We start from the raw sequence: 25207 nt of genomic DNA, 5'->3' as shown, positions 1-25207 counted from the left end.
GAATATTCCTGGTGCTGGATACTCTCCATACGGTAACCTGTTGCATCCGTACGATATGGTTTTTCTGCACTAGGCTATGCATACGAACAATATTTTTTTGCAATAAATGTTTACTGCGGTACTTATAATTAAATCAAAAAATATAAAAGTGTAAATTAATTCTATCACTTTATTCGACATGATAAATATGCATGCATAGAAAAGTTAAGAAGTGAAGTTGAATGTTGATTCATCAACTTCAGAAAACGCAGATAATGTGCCCAGTTCCAAATCTCATTCTCTGTCAGCTTTATCAGATAGGGGTCACTCTTTTCTTCTTCCAAAATGAACATATTGTATCTAAAGTCATCTTGAACACACTCACGTTCACTGTGTAAATCCGCATTTTGTTCCTTAGAACTCACCACTCCAGCAAGACAATTTGTACTATTACCTCTCTGTGACTGTGACCCACGACTGCCTCATCTATAATATGTACCTCCACCTCCACCTCTACCTGGACGATGATTAGTGGGAATATGTGGCTTTCCCGGATTTCTATTTCAATATTTCTGAATAATATGCCCAAGCTCATGGCAAATATAGCGCTCTGAATCTTAGTAATAGCAAATAAATGATGCATGTGCACTCCACTTTAACCACAGTGTAAACAGTCTAAAACATGGTGTTTGTTGTTTGAATAATTTCATCTTCCTCTCTGAATCCTGTGTCAATCCTGCATTTGGTGATTTACTTGTTAAATAGACTGGCGGAAATCGCATACGTAAATTGTAATACTATTGTATTCTTTGTTTTAGTTTCTGTAGCTAGTTATATTTCCAATACCTTCCAATTTCCATTCACCTTCTCAGAACATAACACAACGTTCTTCTTTGTCATACTTCTTTAATGACCCCTTAAGAATCATTAACAGTATCAATGCAAGTTGGAAAGAAAATGGCAGTCGAGAGACGTCACATAGCGCTCTCTCTCTGTATGAAAAAATCTCTAACCCGACACTGCGGATAGTTCGTGAACAACTTGAATTGCCTCAAATCCAATATCAATATATTACACTTTGCTTGTGAACAATTGTAATATTAGATGTTGACTGAGGTCACTTTAGTTACGGATCTACTGGTGAACTGATTTCATTTAATATGCCAGAATTAATTCATGATTCTATAAATATTCATTATTTTCTCTATACATGTCAACCCCACATCATGAAATCAGGTAATGTCAGTACACAACAGCCTAATCAATATACGCACCAGCATTTTACTTCCTGCCAACACTTCCTACTTCCTGCCAACATTCCCACTCTCTGCCAACATTCAGCTCTCCCTGCCGACATTCCACACGCCCTGTAGACATTTTCCACTTCCTGCCAACATTCCACACTTCCTGCCAACATCCTACGCTCCCTTCCAACATTTCCTACTTTCTGCCAACATTTCCTTCTGGCTGCCAACAATTCCCCGCTCCGTGTGAAAATTTCCACCTCCCACGCCCTTCCAACCTTTCTCCCTTAATCTTTCTTTATATGAGGACATTTTGTAAGTAATCGAGTCTGCACCTGACAACTCAACCCGATCAATATCACAACCAACGATCTGCACATCTGGGATAAAATGACACACATCAACCAACTCAGCGAGCCAGGCCACCAGATCCCATTTGTCGTCTCTTAAGACAAACAGGAAGTACGATTCTATATTTAAATGATGAATCCAAAACCCTAGGAATGGGGAACTCCAAGTAATCCTTTATTCATTGAAGATTTCGATCCTGAACTGTGTGATAGTGACGGACGTTGAACAGAGAAATTACAAACAAATCTCTCGACTAACATCTAGATAATATACGACAAAATGTTATGGATGTCAACTTCTTTATTGCTCTAACAACGTTTCTGGGCTATTCCTTGCCCCTTCGTCTAAAAACGGTGTGTAAGCAATAAAGAAGACGTTGACATCCATAACATTTTGTATTTTGTCGTATATTACAATACCGACTTCTAAGTGCCCCTCAACAACCTCAACATCTAGACAGATGTTCACTTGCACAGAGCAATCCTAGCGGTAGGACTCTGTTAAGCCAAGGTTAGAGTATGAGAGTTAGAATCACCGTAACGTTTAGTCGCTTTCAAAGATTTAACTTTCTCAGACTACAGAATAGATACTTCTTGTTCACGAAACACAAACGTCGCTTTTTGTTCCGAGGGCATCGGACAAAATCCGAGGTTTTTGCCGTGCCTCCTTACCTCCTAACAACATCGTTACTTGACATGAGAATTTAAGGTATGAAAATGAATATGGGCCCCGAACAATACTGACCATGGCTATAGCCTGGGACGAATGAAAGTCTCGAATTATATCAGAAGCTATTCGTAACACATCTTGTACTAACAGTTGTTCCACCTAAGTTCGATATCGAACTTGGGCAAAATATTATAAGTTCTTCACTGGTCAGGTGAGTACATGAGCCCATGAACAGTGAACAACGTATTTATCTTCCCGAACACCTGAATTTTAATTTTGAACTGTTTGAAGCACTTCCGTTGAATGCGAGGCGAATCGCCATTTTGCAGACGACACAATGTACACAGATTTAGAGTTATCTCCCTTCCATCGATTTTCAATCTCAAAACATCGGTAATTTCCGTGCCTCATGCGTGATTCAACGGTAATCGAGGCAAAGAAGTACTACCGTGAAGCACCAGAAGAGTTCGGAATTCCCAGCGGTGTACATTGAAAATAACAGAATAGCGCTTAGCCAGTCAGAAAGCGATATTCACGTGTGAGGTGAGATAAAGCTGTTTGTAATTGTTATACTATATCGCATGCCATGTTCTCATCGTTTGCTTCAGTCTCTACATTGACAATCCCGGGGAAAAACATTTATTACACCACCGTGCTCTTGTTCTATTCTGCCAACAAGCCAAATTCGAAATTCTGCGGCATATCTGACCCACTGGGCCACTCTGGGCCAGTCTGACTGACGCGGCAATACTGAAGCCACTATTAAAGAAGTCTAGATTTCTCCATTCTCTCTACCCACTGGGGCTCCTTTTCACTTTAAGAAAACCCATGTCTGTCTGTCCTACAACGCGACTTATGGGATCGGGTGGTCAGGCTTGGTTGACACCTACCATCGTATCCCAGATGCTGTTGATCATTGGATTATTTATATACCCCCGCCATATAACTAGAGATATTGTACAGCGGAAAACAACAAACATACAAACAAAAGGTAGTTCTTTTCACATACATGCAACTACTGTGCACATCATATTTACAATCGTCAACAATATTTTAGTACAACAATGAAATTTCTCTTACCGTCCGAGTTTGGAATTATTCTGATGTAATCCGTTCAAAATGGAGGGTGTACATCAAATCAGTCGTCCATAAACTGCATAGGGTGTTTCACGAAACTCACATTCTTGCCCTATGGGCTACAAGGAAGTGTTTGAAGATACACATACTGTAATGTAACACAACAACACGCTTCCGTCTGTTGGTCAACTCCGTTTCCGATAACATAAGCAACAGAAAGGACCACCGTGTTTTAAGTCATACTGATTAGAACCTGAAAATGTTTGAATGAGTCTGTGCGTATGTGAAGAGTGAGTGAGTAGCCGGTATTCATCAGTTAATCATCTGATTCAAATCCCTTTAGAGGGAATAGCGGAAGTGGGCTAATTTTCATTTTGTATCACGAATAACATTTAAGGAAAATATGTCCATTACAAAGACTGAATCCAGTTTATATTCTTGAGTGCCAGTTGAATGTCCTCGGAGCAAACGCTTTAACCACTTTGCTATCCAACTGCCTCTACAATCTTGCTGGGACACTGCCTATCTACAATAACAAACCGCTCTGGCCGAACGAGAGAAGGGGAAACAACATATCTGATGCCCAAACGTGGCCATCCTGATATTCCTCAACACTTGACCAGGATGATGCTTAGGTAAATGACACAAAGCACATGGCAACGATGTTCGATGGACGTTTTAACAGAAGAAGAATTTAAGTATGATACTCGTCAAAATACAGTAACTCTGCGTTTTCTTTTATCTGCATAATACTGACTGACCATCCGCCGAAACATATTTCATATCAGGAATATTTCAGATGTATGAGGGCGGTATTTAAATAATCAAGTCTGGACCAGACAATGTTGTGATCAAGTGAACATGATGAGGTGGATGTGCCAACTTCGGATACGATGATGTGTATCAACCGAGTGATGACGTTAGAATGATAGCGCCCAGATCCCGATAGTTGCCGTAGTCACGACAAGCTAGCACAATGCGTTTCGACCGGACCTCCACAGGTCGACTTTGAGAATAATAGATCGCAGGATATCTTCTTGGCCTACGTTACTCGGAAGTCAAGTCATGCCGCATGTTGTGAGTTAAACGAGGAACAAGAGTTAACGTCAACATGCAGCTTGAATGGTCAGGTTTATCCAATGCTAGAGACAGTAAGATTTTCTGCTATCCATGAATATATACACCACTTGAAAAGTGATGTGGACCCCTGGGAAAACATGATAGAGACAGCAGCCAGGACGAAGTAATGCAACATGGCAGAGACGACTGTACACATGTAACATGTAACTAGAATCACTAGCAGCCTGGAAACACGGACGGGGATGAATAGATAATGAATGTGTAACTATAATCAATAGCAAGCGACCATCTACATTGTCTCTGTCAGAAACATGAAAATTCGCCACGTTGACAGCGGGAAGGTACCTGTAGCCAGTAAATGAAAAGGGTGATATAATGCAACCCTGGCCTATGCTAAATCTTCATACACAGTCTGCAAGCTATGTTGTGGATGAAAATGTGAAACATTCTCAATAATTAAATCTCAAATAAAATATGTCAACTTCATCCCTCGTGTTTCTGTATTAAATAAATATACTGGAAAAAAGTATGGGAACACTCTCAGTCAGGACGACTATGTAGGCCAAGGCCAACCAACACAATGTAAAGGTTTACCTTGGTGGAGCGAACGTATCTATATACAGGGGCATGTGATAAGTGTCTTGGTAGTGTATTTTTCAAATTTATTTATCTGTTTATGCTTGTCAATCCCTTGTCAAGTCCCAATCTGAAGTCTACGTAAACAATGAAAAGCAGTTGTTGATAATACTTGCCTGAAACAGAGGATATCATCATGCATTGAGTGCCGCCAGTCGAAACATCGCCATAAGGTCTCCTTGAAGTTGGAAGGGGCAGTCTGCAGCTGTCCGACATTTCAACGTTCATCTGGGCGTCATATCTCGGCTTTGGGATCGTTTCCTTTGGACCAGTTCCAGCCAAGATCGCCCGAGAGGCGACCATCCAAAAATTAACACCCAAGCCCAGGCCCGTGACAACCGGAGTGCTTACTTGCTTCATCGGCTTACCACAGCCGTGGAGACACCGTGAGAGACTTGCTTCGGCACAATCGCTTGCGGTAGTGTCGTAGAGTCCGGAATTGGAACTTTAGAAACTGGAGGCAAGTCTCGTTCAGTAATGATTTCTTCTTCACCGGCGAGAAAAAATGAACGTCGAAGAAATGAACGTTTGCTCCTAACTGCATTCGAACGGTCGTCAGATTTGACGGAGCAGTGACATGGTGTTGGGTGCGGTATTCGGCGCTCAAAGATCTGTTTTAGAGGTGGTTCAAGGGAATTTGACATCAAATCGTCGTATCACTGAAGTCCTTGCGGGTCACATGCTTCAGATTATGCACCGACAGAGGGAGGTATTCCTGTATGACAACGCTACTTCACATACAGCACACGCCATCGGCGTTGTACCTTGTCCATTCTAACGTCTTGCCATGGTCTTCCCGATCACCAGTTCTAGAACACCTATGGGATGAACTCGATCGTCATGCTCCTCAACGTCAAAACACGCCTGAGACACTTCAACAATTGGCCATCGCATTGCAAGAAGAGTGGGAAAGAAATGGCCTATGGGTGAGTGAGTGAGTTTAGTTTTCCACCACACTCCGCAACATTCCAGCTATATGATATGTAAATAATCGAGTCTGGACCAGACAATCCAGTGATCAACAGCATGAGCATCGATCCGCGCAGTTAGGAACCGATGACATGTGCTAACCAGGTCAGTGAACCTGACCACCCGATCCCGTTAGTCGCCTCTTACAACAAGCATAACCGCTTTTTATGGGAAGCATGGGTTGCTTAAGGCTTATTCTACCCCGGACCTTCACGGGTCAAATTGGCCTATGGGTGTATTTTTTGTAAAGTGTATATGTGGATAAATACACGACGATTGAAAGCAGCACAAAAAGAAATGAAGTTGTAGTTTATGCACACCTTTCAGATTGCATATCGTTATCAAATTTCACTTTGTTTCTCTTTTTACGCCGAGAAATATGTGTTAGGAACTATTTAATTCACTTGATTTTCAAAGTTTATATGTTGCAATAGCTGTGCATTTCCATTCCGACAGAGTATCAATGTATAAGTTGTGTAATTATAAGATGTGTAAACTTTCGCAAATGACATGAAATGTTGGATATATAATATTTAACACTATGCATGTTTATCTTTTTTCTTTTGTTTGAATATAAGCAGTGTTTCAAATGTACTATGTTGTCTCTGTTGATATGCAGTAGAGGACAGTGTTATCCATTATGTAACAGTGTTTCGAATGTAATATATTGTTTCTGTTGACATGCAGTAGGGGACAGTGCTATCCATTATGTAACAGTGTTTCGAATGTAATATATTGTTTCTGTTGACATGCAGTAAGGGACAGTGTTATCTATTGTGTTACAGTGTTTCGACTGTAGTATATTATTTCTGTTGACATGCAGTAGGGTAAACCGTTATCTATTGTGCAACAGTGTCTCTAATTTATTACATTCTTTTTGTTAACATGCAGTAAGGGACAGTTTTATCCATTATGTGACAGTATTTCTAATGTATTACGTAGTTACAGTGTTACACTATATTTCTACTGAGAGATCTAGAAGATAGTACAATGTGCTATGGACACATGGGCATTTCCAACATAGACCAACCTTGAACATCATGGAAAGGTGCAGAACATTTACATTATATGCATGGACCGCGTTTTGCCACACACGTCACACATTACTTCAGGAAGGGAACAGCAGTACTACGTTGAATGTTGACTACAATAGCTTATGTCAGAAATGTAAACGTTAGAATTCTACTAGTTTCTTCGAATGAATGGAATTTAATGACATAAACGAAGCTTTTCATAAAAGACAGACGTACAGTCTCGTATAACAAAGTTTAATTGCATAAGACAGATAGAAGTGACAGCTGGTGGATTATAACCTATCACTGCATAGCTACTGATCTAAATCGTTCTTCGTAATAATGTTTCAATGGAATGGAAGTTGTTTAAGGAAGTAAAGCATCTCCTGGATGTACAAGAGGGTTGGCTGGTCTGACTGACCTCCCCGATGACTGATTGCTTACCACTCTAACTCAATTTGCATACCATGAGACCACTCTTTTCCTTGTGTGTAAACATACGCACCTATTCTGAAATAAAAACATGCAGGCCGAATGTAAGCCTTTCTGTGTTGTGCGCATGTTGCTTTATCAGATCATAGTAACAAGTGTGAGAGTGAAATACATGGCGACATAGGTGTACTATACACCTACAAGTATGCCAGTAAAGTGCATGACAACGTAAGTATACAGCAGTAAGTATGACAGTAAAGTGCATGACAACGTATATTTACGCCTACAAGTGTGACAGTCTAGTGCATGACAACATAAACTGACGTATGCAAGTTACGGTATCGCTAGCTCTGGTTTAGGGCATCGGAAAAATCAAGCCGAACCATGCAACACATGTAAACAGTGGATAACTATACGAAGAGGAAATTATGTATCACGAAGAAATGAGGTGTGCGCTTGGAGAAGCCTCAACCACTGGCAAACTGTAGCGCAGATGGAGTTGCGAGAATAGCCCAGTCTTCTTACATGCGAGCGCAACGCACTTCCATTTCGTAACTACTCGTGTCATTCTGACAAGCCGGATGCCGTCTCGTACCCCTCTCGAGGCCATATTTACGACTAGGTTCTGTCTAAACGCAAACGGGCATGGAGATAAGAAACAGTCCAGCACTATTATCAAGGAAAGATAACTCTGAATTTTCAAACATGGCTCAAAGAATATCCTACACGCCGTGGGTAAAACAGCAATGCGGTCATTCAGTTTGCAAATATGTATTAGTGTTGAAAGTTGTTCATCATTTAGCTCAAAGTTTATAACTAAATTGTGCTTTGTATTATTTAGCGAAGATTCAAAATTCAACGGTTCCTCCATGTTTTGCGCCTTTTACAACGCGCGATGTGACTGGTTTGCCACAATTCTTAGCAATAATGGCGTACAAGATGGGTACACGTGTTCTTGTAGGCCACGGAAAGAGACGAGAAGTTACGAATGCGCACTTCCCTCGCCTCAGTACGGAAAATATCTCCACCATCCCACCACACTCCCATTTCCTCACTTGGCTGTGCTCTCAGAATTCCAACCCCATATTTAATTATTACTCGTGTGAAATAAAGCGCCACTCGTGGTATAACAGACTGTTCTTCTCCTCCGTTCTAGCACTGCCAGTTTCCTGTTCACGCAGTGAAGGAACAGAAGGGTACTATTTCATATGGAATATCTACAGAGTTACCTCCCTTCCATCATTCATCCAATACGCCAGAAGTGTTATTATTGTAGAATAAAAGTTACGAAAATTCTGACACTAACGACGACATATAATGGTGACTTTGATATATCAAATCATAACTGAAAGCATCTTTCACAAATATGTGTTTGTCAAGCGTTCATAAACCGTGAAAAAAACTATAAAAATTTAAGGCCTCCACAAAGCTTAATTCTCGAAATTTAACATTCTAAAATCTCCTGAACACCAGGGTTTAAACCATAATACAAAATGTTTCATGTGAAAATTTCACAAAGCATGAAGGAAAAGTCACATTCTACAAGCAAACAATGCATCTAGGATCACATCGAATCCTATTTATCAAAGATGTCACACAGGCAATTCTTCAAAACTTGATAGTGTTGGTAGTGACATCAATCATGATTTCAACAGTTTGCCCCAGCTGAATTTGTGTGGGGCCTTGTTCACAAGGTTCCTTCTCATTTTCTTCCGAAATCCGGAGACATTCCTGGAATATTAACGTAAGAGTGATTACATGTACATTGTATATGTAAGGGTGATTACATTACATATCATCTAATCCAAAATAAGGACACCTAAACATCTGTTATCCAACAGTGTGTAGGCTACACATCTGTCACAATATCAGTTAGTACCTGACTGGGGTCACTCATCTCGATTCCGGTACTCGTCGGACTGGTAGTAGTGTTCTGTGCTGTCAGTTCCACACACGTCGTTGATGTTCCCTCAATGAGGTTTCCATGGCTGCTCGTTAGGTCTGCAACAGAGCTGACAATACTGATGTACATGATCTCTGAAACCTATTGATGCCTGCATTTTCAACTTATAGGTCGACGCCCACTATCAAAAGCATTACGATCTTAGGTAACTTCCCTTAGGCGGGATGGATTCCTTTGATCAGAGGTTTGACTCCCATACACTCCATGACTAGGTGTCAGAGTTTGGAGACAGAGAAGCTCCAATGACTTTTTTATGTTCCAGGGATTCCTATTTGTCGTGATCCAATGCATTCTTCACAGTAAACTAAACAGTAAGGTGGGAGACATCAAAATGTACCTTACAAACAATCTCACCTGTCGTTTTATCGAGCCTTGTTTCTTTACTTCTGTCCTTGCTCTGAAAGGTGAGGGAAAAGGGGTTTAGACATTCTTTTGGATTATTAGCGTGTTTGGCTTCTTTTACTGAGATTCCTGTTTCATTATGCTGGCCACCTGAGCATTCAGTGGTTCAACATGAATCAACATGAATCCACACATAATACAGGATTCGAGCCTAACCGACCTCTATTTCACAAATGAATGCCGAGCGACTTGCAACAACAAGTACCATCTTATACCGTATGACGCGTCCAGAATATCCAACCATCAACGCTCCACTGCACTCCGCCCCACTCCACTCCTCTCCACGCCACTCCACTCACGTAATCACTGTCACAAGGAACTATATTTAGCTGACAAAGACAGATTGTAAGAAAAAATATCTCTGACGTGGAATGGCTTTGGAGAGAGTTGATAAGGTTTTACAGCACATTTAGCAATACTTCCGCAATACCATATAGGGGCAAACAGAAAAAAATGGGATTTACATTCTGAACCCAAGGGAACTCCAATCCGGGTCCTTAACGAGCCAAATAGGGATGTCATGATACATACGTTTGATGGTTCAATACGTATCACGATATCCATATCACGATTCGACATGTATCACGATTCCTGTTTTGCGACATTATTGCGTATATATAGTTTCATTGTGAACATTGCATACTTTATTTTTGATTCTCAGAGATGATTTCCCATTCTTGTGCATATTTAAACCGATACATTCAAAACTAAATACAGTTTTGAATGCATATGGATTGATAACTGCATCGTTTTAGAAATGTATCGATGTAACGATGTATCGGTGTATCGATGTATCCCTAATGACAAGGGAGCACTTGAACCACTTGGCTTGGAATTGATACCTAGCGGTGGAGAGCAACATGCTATGCCATGATGCGAGTAAACGTGTTTAAAGCTTTACCACTAAAATACTCCATTACACGTTACTGTACAGTCAAACCAATGTGCCCACCTCAGAGGATTCATACATCTGGGATATGTAGCGCTGCGTAGCCGTTCTCAATCCAGCAAGAATCTGGAACATGAAACTTACAACTTCATACGTGGAAATTTATTACAATTCACAACTTTTACATTAGTAGAAACCATTTGCCTAGATTAAGTGAGAGTGACAAATCAAAGTTTTCAAAGCAGCTATACATATTCAAGGGACATGATTCGAATGATTCGATCCCACAGATCCTTGTAACTTTAGTGCCAGTACTCTGCACGTCATTTGGGGCCCATGCTGCACATAGTTCAGAGGATAATAGTTGGTGCTGCCGCTATTGGTGTAGTGAGTGAGTGAGTGAGTTAATATTTAACATCGGCAATATTTCAGCCATATCGTAACGAGATTTGAAATTGAAATGCGATATGTGCATATTATAAAATACCTGTCGTCAAAGGACAAAACAACTAGAATATCACAGTTACGGACAAAACTAGTGTGGAACGGTAAAACTGATAGAACTATTTGGACAAGACAAGATAAAACACAGGCTATGCACAGCACCAGCAGCTGAAGGTAGATCACCATGCCAGAGTCCATGGGGACTTACAGTACCTTGGCTACCTGCATGGACCCTGGCTGGATTTACATCATCGCTTCAGACACTGGCGATGATAGACAAATTTAGCCAGAATTTAAAAGAACAAACATACTATGACTAAAATGTATGGTTTAAATTGACTTTGAAAGTTGTTGGGACTTACGTACCCTCTTGGGAGGACAATAATTTTACGCTACTTCAACACCCCTCGAGGGCACAGCCATTAACGATCGCAGTTGCCAGTTTACAATACCATGCTTAAAAGATATAATATTATCTCTGTACAAAACATATTCAAAATTTAGTTCTTTTAAAAATTCAATTATTAAATGATAATTAACATTATGAAAAAGATCCTTTACAGTTTTCACATTGAAATATTTATCCCTTGTGATGGCAAAATCAACACAGTCAAGCAGGACATGCTTGTCACATACCAAAGTAACCACAACAGAAGAATAGTTTGTTTTGCAAAACTTTATTCCTCCCCTTAAGATATAAGTAACCCCAATACCTATACTAAACTAATTCTACAGGTGCAAATACAACTAACTAATCTAATTACCTAACCTAGCTACATATACAGTTCTGTCTACCACTTATATTGCTAAAGTTCTAATAATACTACTACTACTACTAACTACACTAAAATCCTAATACCCTCACTAATATAGATAATGATTACATATAATCCCAATCAGAAACTAAACAATTGAACTAAATAACAATAAAGGAATTAGCCACTCAGAGAGAACACTTTCTCTTTACAATGTAATCAGAATGTCAGTGCACTGTGGTTCCACTTGGTGACGTCATGGTATTTGTGTGGTATCCCTCACACCCAGGCGATGGTTTCCCTCACGGAGTTTAAGGGGCCTGTGTAATGGTTGATGGCTGTGCCATCCACATCTCACATTACTAGGAGATACATGCTCCTTGTACAACAGGGAAGACTCTTGTCTGTCTCCTTACAGGCGGAGATAATACCCCTCTCCTTACTTTAAGGATAACCGGCCAGTTCCGGGACACTACAATACAATATAAGTAACTACAGTTACTCAGTAAGACATGTGTCAATGTCTTATACTTTATGCATGTACTTTACTCCGATTTACATATTTGAAAGTGGAACAGTTTTTGTGGAACGATAACATTCAAATTTTGAATGGCTTTGTGGCTATATAGTGTTACAATATGCACATATATCTAGAAATACTACATCAGTAAAACAATTTCTTGCTACATCTACTCAATCAATAAATACAAAAGTAATAATGATAATAAAAACTTACGCCAGCCAGCGTGAGATGCAATCCCATACAAAAGTTGAACCCATACAAGTGAACACAGTGGTGATTCTGGCTGACTGTGCAGATTACTACCCTTCCTCACTATTTATATTGACCTCCCATACCCAAGCTACTCAACACCTCTCTATTGTTTACAAATTAACACCCCAGCTCTCTGGCCATACCTGGTCACGCTTCCCTGAACATAACCCTGTTCCCATAGTATTACCGAACATAATCTAACAACAACTCCCAACAATATATAACACACTCTAACAATACCATACTACATCTATTTACAGTACCATAAACTAATTATATAAACGAAATCATCTGTGATCTTGACATCACTCCCCTCTTCAAGTAATTGTACACAAGTACAATTATATATTACACTCAAGATCACATTTAAGTTTGTTTTAATGCATAAATATCATAAAACACAATTGTCTAAATGTACAATAGCACAGTAATACATAAGAAATAACTGCTGACAAATAATCTGGATATGCAGAGAGTACATTATTTACACACTGCCATACACATAGTATGACTAGGGTGAACACCGGCTCAAGAGATCAGCCCCAACATTCTCACTTCCTTTGATTGCACGAATTAGAAATCTGTAGGGTTGCAAAGTCAGGGCCCACCTCATCACTCGTCCATTGGTCATTTTTGCCTTGGTCATCCATATTAAGGGCTGATGGTCAGTCTCCAAAATAAATTCTCTCCCATACAGATATCTTTCTAACTTCTGTATTGCCCACACAATAGCCAAACACTCTTTTTCTATTGTAGAATACGCTCTCTCACGATCTACTAACTTCCGACTCACAAACAATATTGGAAATCGCTCACCTTCCTGTTCTTGTAGCAGTACAGCTCCGATTCCAACGTCAGAAGCGTCTGTTCTTACCAAGAATGGTTTCTTCAAGTCGGGTAGTTTCAAGATAGGAAAACTTGACATATGGGTTCTTAACGTAGTGAAAGCTAATTCCTGGCTTTCTGTCCATATTACCTTGTGTGGCTTTCCTTTCTTTGTGAGATCAGTTAGCGGAACTGCTATGGCTGCATAGTTTGGGATAAATTTCCGGTAGTACCCGGTCAGTCCCAACAACGCTCTCACTTGTTTCTTGGTTTGAGGTCGCTCCACATTTAGGATCTTTTCTACATTCTTACCTTCTGGTTGAATAAGACCACTACCCACCTTGTGCCCTAAAAAGTCCAGATGTTTATATCCCACTTTTACCTTTGAAGGTCGAGCTGTAAGATGGAATTGTCTTAACCTCGTACATATTGCTCTCAGACTTACCATGTGGTGTGACCAGTTCTCAGTTCCTTCTATGATGTCGTCTATGAAGTTGTCTGTATTTGGTATGTTGTGCAATACTTGTCTCATCAGTCGGGAAAATACTGCAGGTGCATTAACTACTCCAAATGGCATCACCTTCCATTGGTATAATCCATCAGGAGTTATAAATGCTGTCAGTTCTTTGCTACTCTCTTCCATTGGAATCTGCCAATATGCTTTGCTTACATCAATTTTGGTAAGATATTTACAGTTCCGTAACCGTGCAAAGATGGAATCAGCTAATGGAATTGGTTCGGCATCAAATACGGTCACCTGATTCAGTTTGCGAAAATCGGTACAAAATCTGTAAGTCGAGTCAGGCTTCTTCACAAGTACAATGGGGGATGCATATGGTGACTGAGAAGGTTCTATCACCCCCATGTCTAACATTAGCTGTATCTCCTTAGCTACAACATCTCTCATATGATGAGGAAGTGGATAGGGCTTGGATCGTATAGGCTCATTACATGTCAGCTTGATCTTATATTCCATACAATCTACCTTCCCTGGTAAATCACTCAGTACATCTTTGAATTCACTTATGAGCTCCTTCACCTCATTTTGTTGCTCCTCTGTCAAATCTTCAGAAATGTCTACATCCTGATACGTTTCCTTAGAAACTAAAGAAGGTGAAGCTATGTCTAACATACTCACCTCTTCAGCCTTGACATCCACCAGACCAGCACTGACATGCACAAGTTGAGCTATGCTGACGTCACATACAGCTGTGTCCTTGACCTCCTCTCTCTCAATGTACCTTTTCAGTAGATTGGCATGATAGGTTTTAATCTTGTTACCAACCTGTATTCTGTAATTGCCAATGCCAAAGGTATCCAGTATTTCATATGGCCCTTTCCACTGCAGCAACAGTTTGTTTGAATCAGTGGGCAACAGAATTAATACTTTATCACCAACCTTCATTTTTCTTGGCTTGGACTTCACATCAAAGAACTTTTTGTATTTACATGCTTTCTTTTGAAGTTCTTGCTGTGCTACGTGAATAGTCTCCTCAAGACGGTTTTGAAGATCTAGCACATACTCATATGTGGTTCTTACCTCTGGATTTGGTATATCTCTTGTCCAGATTTCCCTCAGAATCTGTACTGGTCCTCTCACAGTGCGTCCATATAAGAGTTCAAATGGGGCAAAACCCAAACTCTCTTGAGGTACCTCTCGGTAAGCAAATAACAAAGCAGGTACATACCTGTCCCAGTCATTTGGTCGTTCTGCACACATCCGTTTCAGCATCGTCTTCAAGGTTCCATTGAACTTCTCCACTAGGCCATTGCACATTGGATGATAAGGGGAAGTAGTAAGCTGATGTATGGACAATAGTCTACTTACCTCCTTCATCACGCCTGACGTGAACTGGGCTCCCATGTCTGTTAATATCTCCTTGGGGATACCAACCCTACTGAATATCTCGAACAGAGCTTCGGCAACATATTCCGTCTCTACTCTGGGTAAAGCTACTGCTTCTGGGTATCGTGTTGCATAATCAACCACCGTCAGTATATACCTATTACCCTTGTCTGTGACAGGATACAATGGACCAATCAAATCAACAGCTACCCTCTCAAATGGCACTTCAATTAATGGCATTTGTCCCAGTGGTATTTTCCTTACCTTTCCCTTCGGCATGGTACGTTGACAAATATCACAAGACTGAACATGTCTTCTGACATCACCAATTACTCCTGGCCAATAAAACTGTGAGATTACCCTATCTAGAGTCTTATTGATTCCAAGATGTCCACCCATCAGTGCTTCATGACATACCTTCATTACCTGTGTGCGCAATCCAACCGGTACTACTGCCTGTACAACTTGTTTACCATTGTCCATTTTATTGGAAGTATGCTTCCTATACAGCATATCATTCTCCACAAAGTAAGAGGAAGTACTATGTCGGGTCTCCCTAATCTTACCTTCTTCCACTAATTTTCTTATTTTGTTCAGACTTGAATCCTGATGTTGTAGGGATACGAACTCACCTCGACTCAGTGTCAACCCAACAGGTTCCAATGTCTTCAAGGGTTCCATGCCTACTTGGCGTACTCTTCTCTGGCTCCTTGTCTCTACAGCACCTACTGTTTTAATGTCCTGCTTATCCCACATCAAGTCTGGATCTCCTGGCTCTCTAACTCCGGGAATATTGCCTAATATTAAGTCACAGATTGGTGTGTCCATACATGCTGCTCTCACCATACCCGTGTAAAAGGGCGTATTTACAGTAATCCATGCTACCGGAAGTGTCAAGATCCTGCTATCTGCTAATTTACAAGATTGTGTTTCTGAAGTCAAACATGCATCTTTTACCATTGACCTCCTCACTATTACACCGTTACATCCCGTGTCTCTAAGCACATCTACTGGAGTGTCGTTTACCTTTCCCTGATAAAATGGCATGCGGTGATCTTTGGTAAGCACACTCCCTGAGGCTACATCTGCTTTAGTAACCTCCTCTGAAGTTGCTGCATCACCATCTAGAACTTCATGTATGCAGGGCTCTACTTTTGTGTTATCTGGATGTATTAGAGACATGTTTGTGTTGTCTTCACTCACCTGGATACTTGCCACTTTAAACTTGGGTTTCTTGCACTGTGCTGCCAAATGCCCAGTTTGATTGCAGTTGTAACATGTCCTTTCCTTAATAGGAACAAATTGTTTGGAACAAGTACCATGTTTACCTGATGCGCTACCCTCGACTATTTTCCCTTTGGAAACCTGCTTGTCAGTTTGACCTGGAATAACTGGTCTATTGTATCTTCCATGACTCGTACCTCTAGCTTCTATAAATTGCTCTGCTAGTCTAGCCATTTCCATCGCGTCTTTTGGCTTTCTCTCTCGCAAGAATATACCCAGATCCCTTCCAGTCACATTCAAAATCTGTTCACGCAGCAGCAAATCTCTCACACCTTCGAACGTCTTTTGTGTACCACTTAGTTCAATCCATCTGTTGAAATAGTTCTCAATTCTAACTACAAATTGTGTGAAAATCTCACCTGTTTCAGTTTTAGCAGTCCTAAATTTCTGATGGAATCCATCCTCAGTCATTTCATAGCGTTTAAGTAATGCAGTTTTAACTGCATTGTAATTTTCAGCCTCAAAGGCATTTAACCGGGAGTATACTTCTAAAGCCTTACCTTTCAGCAGAGTACACAGGTAAGCTGCCCAATGGGACGGGTCCCAGCCTTGCGCTGTAGCTACACGTTCAAACCTTTGCAGATATGCATCAATATTGTCATTGTGGTCGTCAAATGGAGGCATTTTAGGCATCTTGGGAATGGCTGCCGATCTATTCTCTCCTACCTGCCCTTCTTGATTTCCTGCCGCACTCTTTTCTAACTTGGCTAGTTCTATTCTTTCATTTGACTGTATTTTACACTTTTCTTTCTCCAATTCTAATCGTTCTCTCTCTCGTTCCCATTCTAACCTTTCTTTCTCCTTTCTTTCCTCCAGTTCTAACTTTTTAATCTCCCGCTCCCTAGCTCTTTCCTCCCGTTCGAGCCTGTCCTTTTCTTTCTCATTCTCCAACTCCATTTGCTCTTTCACAAACACTCTCAAATCATCTTTCTCATACCCTAAACTCTGACCCAGTTTGATAAGTTTGTCAATGTCCATAATTGTCTGTATGAGGGCAAAGCAGGGTACACAAAAAGTCAAACTGTCTGGAATAAATAGGGATCCTACCAAGAATAAAACCGGAGGTGATTTCCCATATATCCCAATGTTCAAAATGTTCACGACGAACCAATGGCCTTAACTGACCAATAACCACAATACACCCTCCACCCTTGAATTCCAAATCATACACTCAAGGACGCAGAAGTGGTGCCGTATGTTCTAACCCTTCTTTATGGACACAAAGATTCTGCAGCGATATACAATCAACAACGCTACATCAAATGCGCTACAGAACACAACTAGGGTTCCCTTTGATAGTGACAAATAATCTAATTATCCCACCGCTGCCACCAAAATGTCACATACCAAAGTAACCACAACAGAAGAATAGTTTGTTTTGCAAAACTTTATTCCTCCCCTTAAGATATAAGTAACCCCAATACCTATACTAAACTAATTCTACAGGTGCAAATACAACTAACTAATCTAATTACCTAACCTAGCTACATATACAGTTCTGTCTACCACTTATATTGCTAAAGTTCTAATAATACTACTACTACTACTAACTACACTAAAATCCTAATACCCTCACTAATATAGATAATGATTACATATAATCCCAATCAGAAACTAAACAATTGAACTAAATAACAATAAAGGAATTAGCCACTCAGAGAGAACACTTTCTCTTTACAATGTAATCAGAATGTCAGTGCACTGTGGTTCCACTTGGTGACGTCATGGTATTTGTGTGGTATCCCTCACACCCAGGCGATGGTTTCCCTCACGGAGTTTAAGGGGCCTGTGTAATGGTTGATGGCTGTGCCATCCACATCTCACATTACTAGGAGATACATGCTCCTTGTACAACAGGGAAGACTCTTGTCTGTCTCCTTACAGGCGGAGATAATACCCCTCTCCTTACTTTAAGGATAACCGGCCAGTTCCGGGACACTACAATACAATATAAGTAACTACAGTTACTCAGTAAGACATGTGTCAATGTCTTATACTTTATGCATGTACTTTACTCCGATTTACATATTTGAAAGTGGAACAGTTTTTGTGGAACGATAACATTCAAAATTTGAATGGCTTTGTGGCTATATAGTGTTACAATATGCACATATATCTAGAAATACTACATCAGTAAAACAATTTCTTGCTACATCTACTCAATCAATAAATACAAAAGTAATAATGATAATAAAAACTTACGCCAGCCAGCGTGAGATGCAATCCCATACAAAAGTTGAACCCATACAAGTGAACACAGTGGTGATTCTGGCTGACTGTGCAGATTACTACCCTTCCTCACTATTTATATTGACCTCCCATACCCAAGCTACTCAACACCTCTCTATTGTTTACAAATTAACACCCCAGCTCTCTGGCCATACCTGGTCACGCTTCCCTGAACATAACCCTGTTCCCATAGTATTACCGAACATAATCTAACAACAACTCCCAACAATATATAACACACTCTAACAATACCATACTACATCTATTTACAGTACCATAAACTAATTATATAAACGAAATCATCTGTGATCTTGACAATGCTTAACCGTGATTCTCTCATCACAAGGGATACAAAACGGCGGATCCTCACCCTTTAACAAGTGACATCGTCGCATAACACCCTCTTCAAATCTGGACTGACAACCCAAGTGGGTATAACCGATATAGGTTTTTATTCCATGTAATTCATTGATATCTACTTGGCTGTCCCGCTTCTTCTGCATTAGATCTCGGATATATGATCTTATGACGGCCTTATAATCAGAATAGGGGATGAGAAGCGGTGTCACAGATTTGTTGAGTGCCGCCTTGGCAGCAAGATCGGCCATTGTGTTACCAGGGATTCTGACATGGCTGGGTAACCAACAAAAGACGATGTCCCATTGGCCAGTAGCAAGATCATTATACAATTCAACAATGTCAGCTAAAAGATGTTGAGAAGATACATTTTTAATAGCCTGGAGGCAAGAAAAGAGTCTAAATAAATGATATATTGTTTATATTTAGGGTGTTTTTTTAAATATAGTTTAGGGCTGTTAATATGGCGTGTGCTTCTGCTGTAAAAATGGAACTGCTATTTGGTAATCTAGAAGATATTGTTCTGGATCCAATGACAGTGGCACAAGCAACTGCGCCACCACCCTTGGAGCCATCTGTAAATGGTAATGAGGATTTATATGTACTATATGTACTTTTTAATTGATTATACTCCTGTTTGTATTGTAATTCATTCGTTTCCGATTTTTTATATTTACTTAATGTAAGGTCAACTTGAGGTCGAACCAGTTGCCAAGGAGGAGAATAAAACAAGTGAGATGGAACTATATTATCTAGCTCAATGCCAGCAGCAGAAAGAAAAGGTTTTACTCTTACTCCAAGAATCGGAACAAGAGAAGACTTTTTATTGTAGAAATCCCCATACGATGGATTGAAGACACAGTTATATGCAGGATTGGACTTATTTGAATACAGTTTAGGGATAATTTAATACGACGGTGGTCAAGAGAAGGTTCGTCTGCTTCAACGTATAGACTGTCAACAGGAGGAGTTCGGAATGATCCAAGACAAAGTCCTAGACCTTGGTGATGGATAGAATCAAGTATTTTGAGGTTGTCTTTACACCGCTATTGGTGTAAACCACAGCGTGTAATATTAACAATATTCACGACGACAAGCAGCTCCATCTACAGATGAAACCGAATCACAACTCATTCTCCAATGAAGATCTAACGGTGGCCGAGCGTTTGGACAGGGAGTCTGTCCAAAGTCCTTTTCCAAGATGGCTTCCACAGACCGGAAGATCCACTATCATGGAGGTTAACGAAGGACACTGTTACAGCTGATACAACAGACAGTTACTATCGAGACTCAAGCCATAAATATTCAATACTGGGACTACGGGAGGCAACTCTTCTCAGTGCCATGTGCCACAGTGTAATCCATGTTGAGTGAGAGAGGTTTCCATCGCTTTTAGCCAAATCTTAGGACATGAGTCACACGAAATGTGTAGTTGAACCACCTGGCTACCCCGTAACCCCTAATTCATACTGAAGTGACCCACCTTACTGTTTAAAATGCAGTGCATCACGAAAATCAGGAAACCCTGAAACACAAGAATTTCGACTGAATCGTGCTGGAATATTCAACATTCCTACAGGTTATTCAAAGAAACTAATATGTGTTTGAAACAAATAGATCATTGTCTACTTAACGTGTAACCCTGGATGAGGTGGTCACACTTGATGACTTGGTTGATGCATGCCATTTTATCTCAATTACATAGATCGATGTTGCAGATCGATGTTTCTGTTGCAGACTGACGTCATATATACTCTTAAAAAAAGTACGGGATAATGAACTTCAATTTGGATAGGAAGTGTAAACGTTAACAAACAAGGACAGACACCTTATGAACGCATCACCATTTCCCTCCATTACCACCCCTAAACACAACACATGATATGCACGTCCACAATGCAGTAGCCCCTTACACGTGCATGGGGTCCCATTCTTGATTTTGACGTTTTTTCAGGAAGGTCGAGAAATCACTTAGAACATTAATTTTGACACTCATCTTGCATCACCCAGTTGTTAGTTTTTGCTTCTAGTGACTTGTTTTAAAATGAAAATTACATGCCATACACCAATCAACTTTCAAAGGGGACTACGTTCCAAATAGCTAAGGTTGTAAGGAAGTGCAAATGGTGATGCACTCTCGAAACATTCAATATTATCATATCAACATTGATTGACGATCCCCTGCCTTTTTGGAAGAGTATAATTGGAAACTAGTGAGTGTATCGTTGAACACGAACCAACACACCAAAGCAATGGATCCAGCACAAAGTTTGCATGATCTACGCCTTGAGAAGTATATTTCGATCGAATTGATTCAAATTTCATGTACTTCCGATGTTGTGATAAGCGTTTCCGGTTTCCAAAATGTGTAAAACAAATGCCTTGGCTGTATTTTATCAAGTACTGATCAAATTCATACATATTTCAACAGGAGCTTCTTTTCCAAATATGCATGTCGGAAATGAATAACATTTTTCGCATATTTTCATAAGTCTGACATAAATGTCGTTACCTGTAACGAATTGAAGATAGCAAAGAGATATTGAAAGACGACTGTGTCTTCGTTGAATGCCAGAATACCAAACACCCACGTGACTCCGAGAACAGGCATCAGAACACAGAGACTCCGAAAACTAATCCTGAAAAGAAAAGCACAAGACTTCACGAGATGTGTTCATGTATATATGAAAGTGAGCAATGGTATGTTTGCCATCAGTCACAACAGTACTGTTGTACTTGTAGGCAATGTTCCTGAAATACAAGCCTTTACTTGTACTGTCGTTTACTGATACAGTAATCTGTTTTCATTAAAACATAACATTTCACAGTAACATGTATCCGTTGACGTGTGGACTGATCTGAAAATTGATGTGTTGTTAGTTCATAGGTACTTGTTTGGTTCCTCAGGTCTTTGTACCCCTTTTCGATTTTATACTAGTATACCCTGTACATTTGTTTACTGGGCACGAGGTGGGCATGTTTGTTTATGTTCCCTCAAACCAATGTACCCTCTACAGTCCCAAACATTAACAAACATCGAGGGTACATCAACCCATGGGCCCCGAGGGACCATGGAACATCTCAGTGTTACTTTTGGCCTGTTGTGGAGCACGGGTATCAGATCACAATAAGCAATATCAAAGTTAGGCAGTTAGCCAGTACTATATTTTTAGATGACATGGAATCAAGCAGACAAGCAAGGAAAACAAAGTTAAGAGTTGTCTACCTCGCATCTATATTCATTCCCAATTCGATGATTGAAATACATCATACGTGACTCAATTATTCGAGAGTACCAAATGAATTCTCACTGTTCCGCATTCTGAGTGAGGTATCATACAAAGAGTCAATTCTCTTATAACCTGGATACATTGGAACTAATAGAAGAGTGCTCAGACAATCAGAAAACGATATTTAGGCCCGAGGTATGATAAAATGCATTGTAAACCAAAAGTCACTGTGTTTTGTAATCTGATTGGTTGAAAAACATGATCAAATGGGATTTGATTCCTGGAAAGTGCACTATTCGCTGCGTATTGACACGTAGAAACATCGCAAACAATTGTTTTGTTGCATCATCCACAGTGGTGACGCCATTCAAATCATATTGTGACGTAACGTCAGAATGACGTCACAAATGTACAGCTCCAGAAGCTACCATCGGAACCAGTTGAGACGACCAGCTGATGACACTTCACCGCTGTACCCATACTCGATGTAAAGGAGTGCAGACAGTACAACCCTTTGGTTTACTTTTTGGTTTACAATGTCGATAAACATCATGTGCTGACCAATTTTCGGGTGTTATTGAGTATTTGAAGCCCGGGAATATTTCATTTGTGCATTCATTTCATTCAAATCATTCAGATCATTCTCCTGACTCTAACTCACCGGACTGTGCCTTACATTGATACAATTGGGACATGCCTGTGATTAAAATGAATGTATTATGATAACATGTAGCACATTCACTTACATGAACTTCTCTCTGTTTCCTTTTTTGATCATCATTTTGGTGGAGAACAGCGCCCGCATGATGGCAATGATCAGCACAGTGTTAGCCTGTGTGAAGGGACAGTGTTCGGACAGTTAGTGAACAGGAGTTAGTGGTCGAAATAGCTTCATCACAACGAGCACTGTGAACGATTACGGTTACCTCCCTGTAGCCTCTGTGCCTCTGGCTCTACTACTGCCATTTACTATTACTTCTGGAAAAATGTAACTACTTTTCTTGTGTAATCATATGAGCTTATTTATTCACAGGTTTACATTTCACATCTAAAAATGGGAAAAATAAGTATTTAATTTCTGAACAAAATACATAATTGAGATACTTTTGGAGCATTGTCAGCTCGTAAAAATCAATAAAAGTCAATTGTTGGTTATCACGATTGTCACAGAACAAAGGAGAAAATCTTTAATATAGAAAAACTAAAATCCCTAAACAAAAAGGTTGAACCTTACTATTAACTACACAAGTTCCATATACCATTCCTTTCTGAAAGATGTGTGTGTGTGTGTGTGTGTGTGTGTGTGTGTGTGTGTGTGTGTGTGTGTGTGTGTGTGTGTGTGTGTGTGTGTGTGTGTGTGTGTGTGTGTGTGTGTGTGTGTGTGTGTGTGTGTGTGTGTGTGTGTGTGTGTGTGTGTGTACATGAATTCAATGTGGCTGCTGTGAAGGCCACGTTGCAATCCGAATCGAATTCTTGAACAATATCGGTTTAAGTAATTCAGTCATACGAGGTAAACAGCAGGAATCTTTCAACTCTGTATGTCCACAACTCTATGATATGTAACAACATTTGCAGAATTGTAATTTGTTTTTTATATCTTTCCCATGTAGGTGATATTACAAGTATGATGAACAGGGCCGGTCCAGCAAGGGCGTACAGAACTCCATCCTCCACAGTCAACCAGCAGCTGAAACAACACAACCACATGTTTTAACACTGGCAACATGTATCACAACTTTTATACCTTTTTATTCATTCCATAGGGTTATGGATCAGTTCAGGCGAAGGCTTGACCTAATCCAAAATGTGTCACTGAAGCTAACTAGTCCTACTTACAACTGGTCGTTTCCGTATCCCTCCAGCTTAGTCACCCCCAGGGTAAGACCGACTATAACTGCTGGCACGCCTGTTGGGACGACAGGCAGTACAATTAGTAAAAGTTAATTAAAATACGGGTTTGTGCACTGACTGAAGGACGTTTTAGCCATGTCAGGGAAGTCAATACGGAAAGGCTGAGGTGATTCTGACCTGTCGTGACCCGTGAAGATCAAGGTTAGAAATGATTAAACTGCTTCTCATAAGAGAACACTATAGAGGTTACTTTACTGGATCGTTCATCAGGCACACGGTAAAGTCAAACCGGAAGGTACCAGTAAATATCTGGGTTATAACTGGTCTTGAAAAAGCCACGATTGTAAGAGGCGACTGTCGGGACTGGGTGGTCAGGATCATAGACTTGCTGGACCACACAGAACTCAGAGAACACAAACGAACATCGAGGATACATCAACTAGTGGACCAGTGGACAACTGATAAAGCGGCCTCAAAAGTGTGTTCTAGTCACGCGTTTCCATTTGTGTCATGAAGTTGAGTCTCTCACTTCAAGAAACTATGGTCACAATTTCTAAATAATGGTTGCACGCCTTGGAACTATTACACAGGAACTGCTCGATAATCGTTTTTCACAGATGCTCTCTGCTTTGAAGACACGATTACACCCATTCTCTATCACTCTAAGAAACTATTCCCCAAAGCCATTATATATGAACTACTCGATATTCACTGTTTTCACTGATGTTTCCTGCTTTAACAACACGATTACAATAGTTCTGTAGATGTCGTCTCGATCCATCCTGCTGACTACCACAGATCCACAGAAGGTTCTAGCATCGTCTCTTAGCCTTTTTGACTAACATTACTAACGGTAATGCACGTCGTGTAATAGTTTTAACGGAAAATAATATTTCGATAACACAAA

At 40.2% G+C, this 25207-nt stretch overlaps 2 protein-coding genes across 2 annotated transcripts in view; both read right to left on the bottom strand.

The window, feature by feature from the left end:
- The window catches only part of LOC137287849 (adhesion G protein-coupled receptor B1-like), a 135106-nt gene that overhangs the window by 31920 nt on the left and 77979 nt on the right, over window positions 1-25207 (bottom strand). The gene's annotated exons all lie outside the window — the stretch shown is intronic.
- On the bottom strand, window positions 9059-23288 carry LOC137286664 (adhesion G-protein coupled receptor D1-like). The gene is made up of 7 exons (XM_067818639.1): window positions 23196-23288; window positions 21732-21858; window positions 20703-20744; window positions 10775-10830; window positions 9768-9817; window positions 9330-9451; window positions 9059-9181 (listed from the first exon to the last, which is right to left on the bottom strand). Exons 1-7 carry the CDS (start codon window positions 23252-23254, stop codon window positions 9059-9061), a joined length of 579 nt encoding a protein of 192 aa, XP_067674740.1. The 5' UTR covers window positions 23255-23288.

Source organism: Haliotis asinina, chromosome 6, assembly GCF_037392515.1.
Source record: "Haliotis asinina isolate JCU_RB_2024 chromosome 6, JCU_Hal_asi_v2, whole genome shotgun sequence".
NCBI classification, from domain to species: domain Eukaryota; kingdom Metazoa; phylum Mollusca; class Gastropoda; order Lepetellida; family Haliotidae; genus Haliotis; species Haliotis asinina.
This window is presented reverse-complemented; position numbering and strand designations above follow the sequence as displayed.

Excerpts from the sequence above, each read along its gene's own strand:
- LOC137286664 (XM_067818639.1), bottom strand. The coding sequence starts at position 23,254 with ATGCGGGCGCTGTTCTCCACCAAAATGATGATCAAAAAAGGAAACAGA. Across the intron at positions 20,745-21,731 it reads CTATCTTCAATTCGTTACAG|GGTTTCCTGATTTTCGTGAT; the intron begins GTAACGACATTT and ends CTTGTGTTTCAG. Across the intron at positions 9,452-9,767 it reads AAGGCTCGATAAAACGACAG|ACCTAACGAGCAGCCATGGA; the intron begins GTGAGATTGTTT and ends GCTCTGTTGCAG.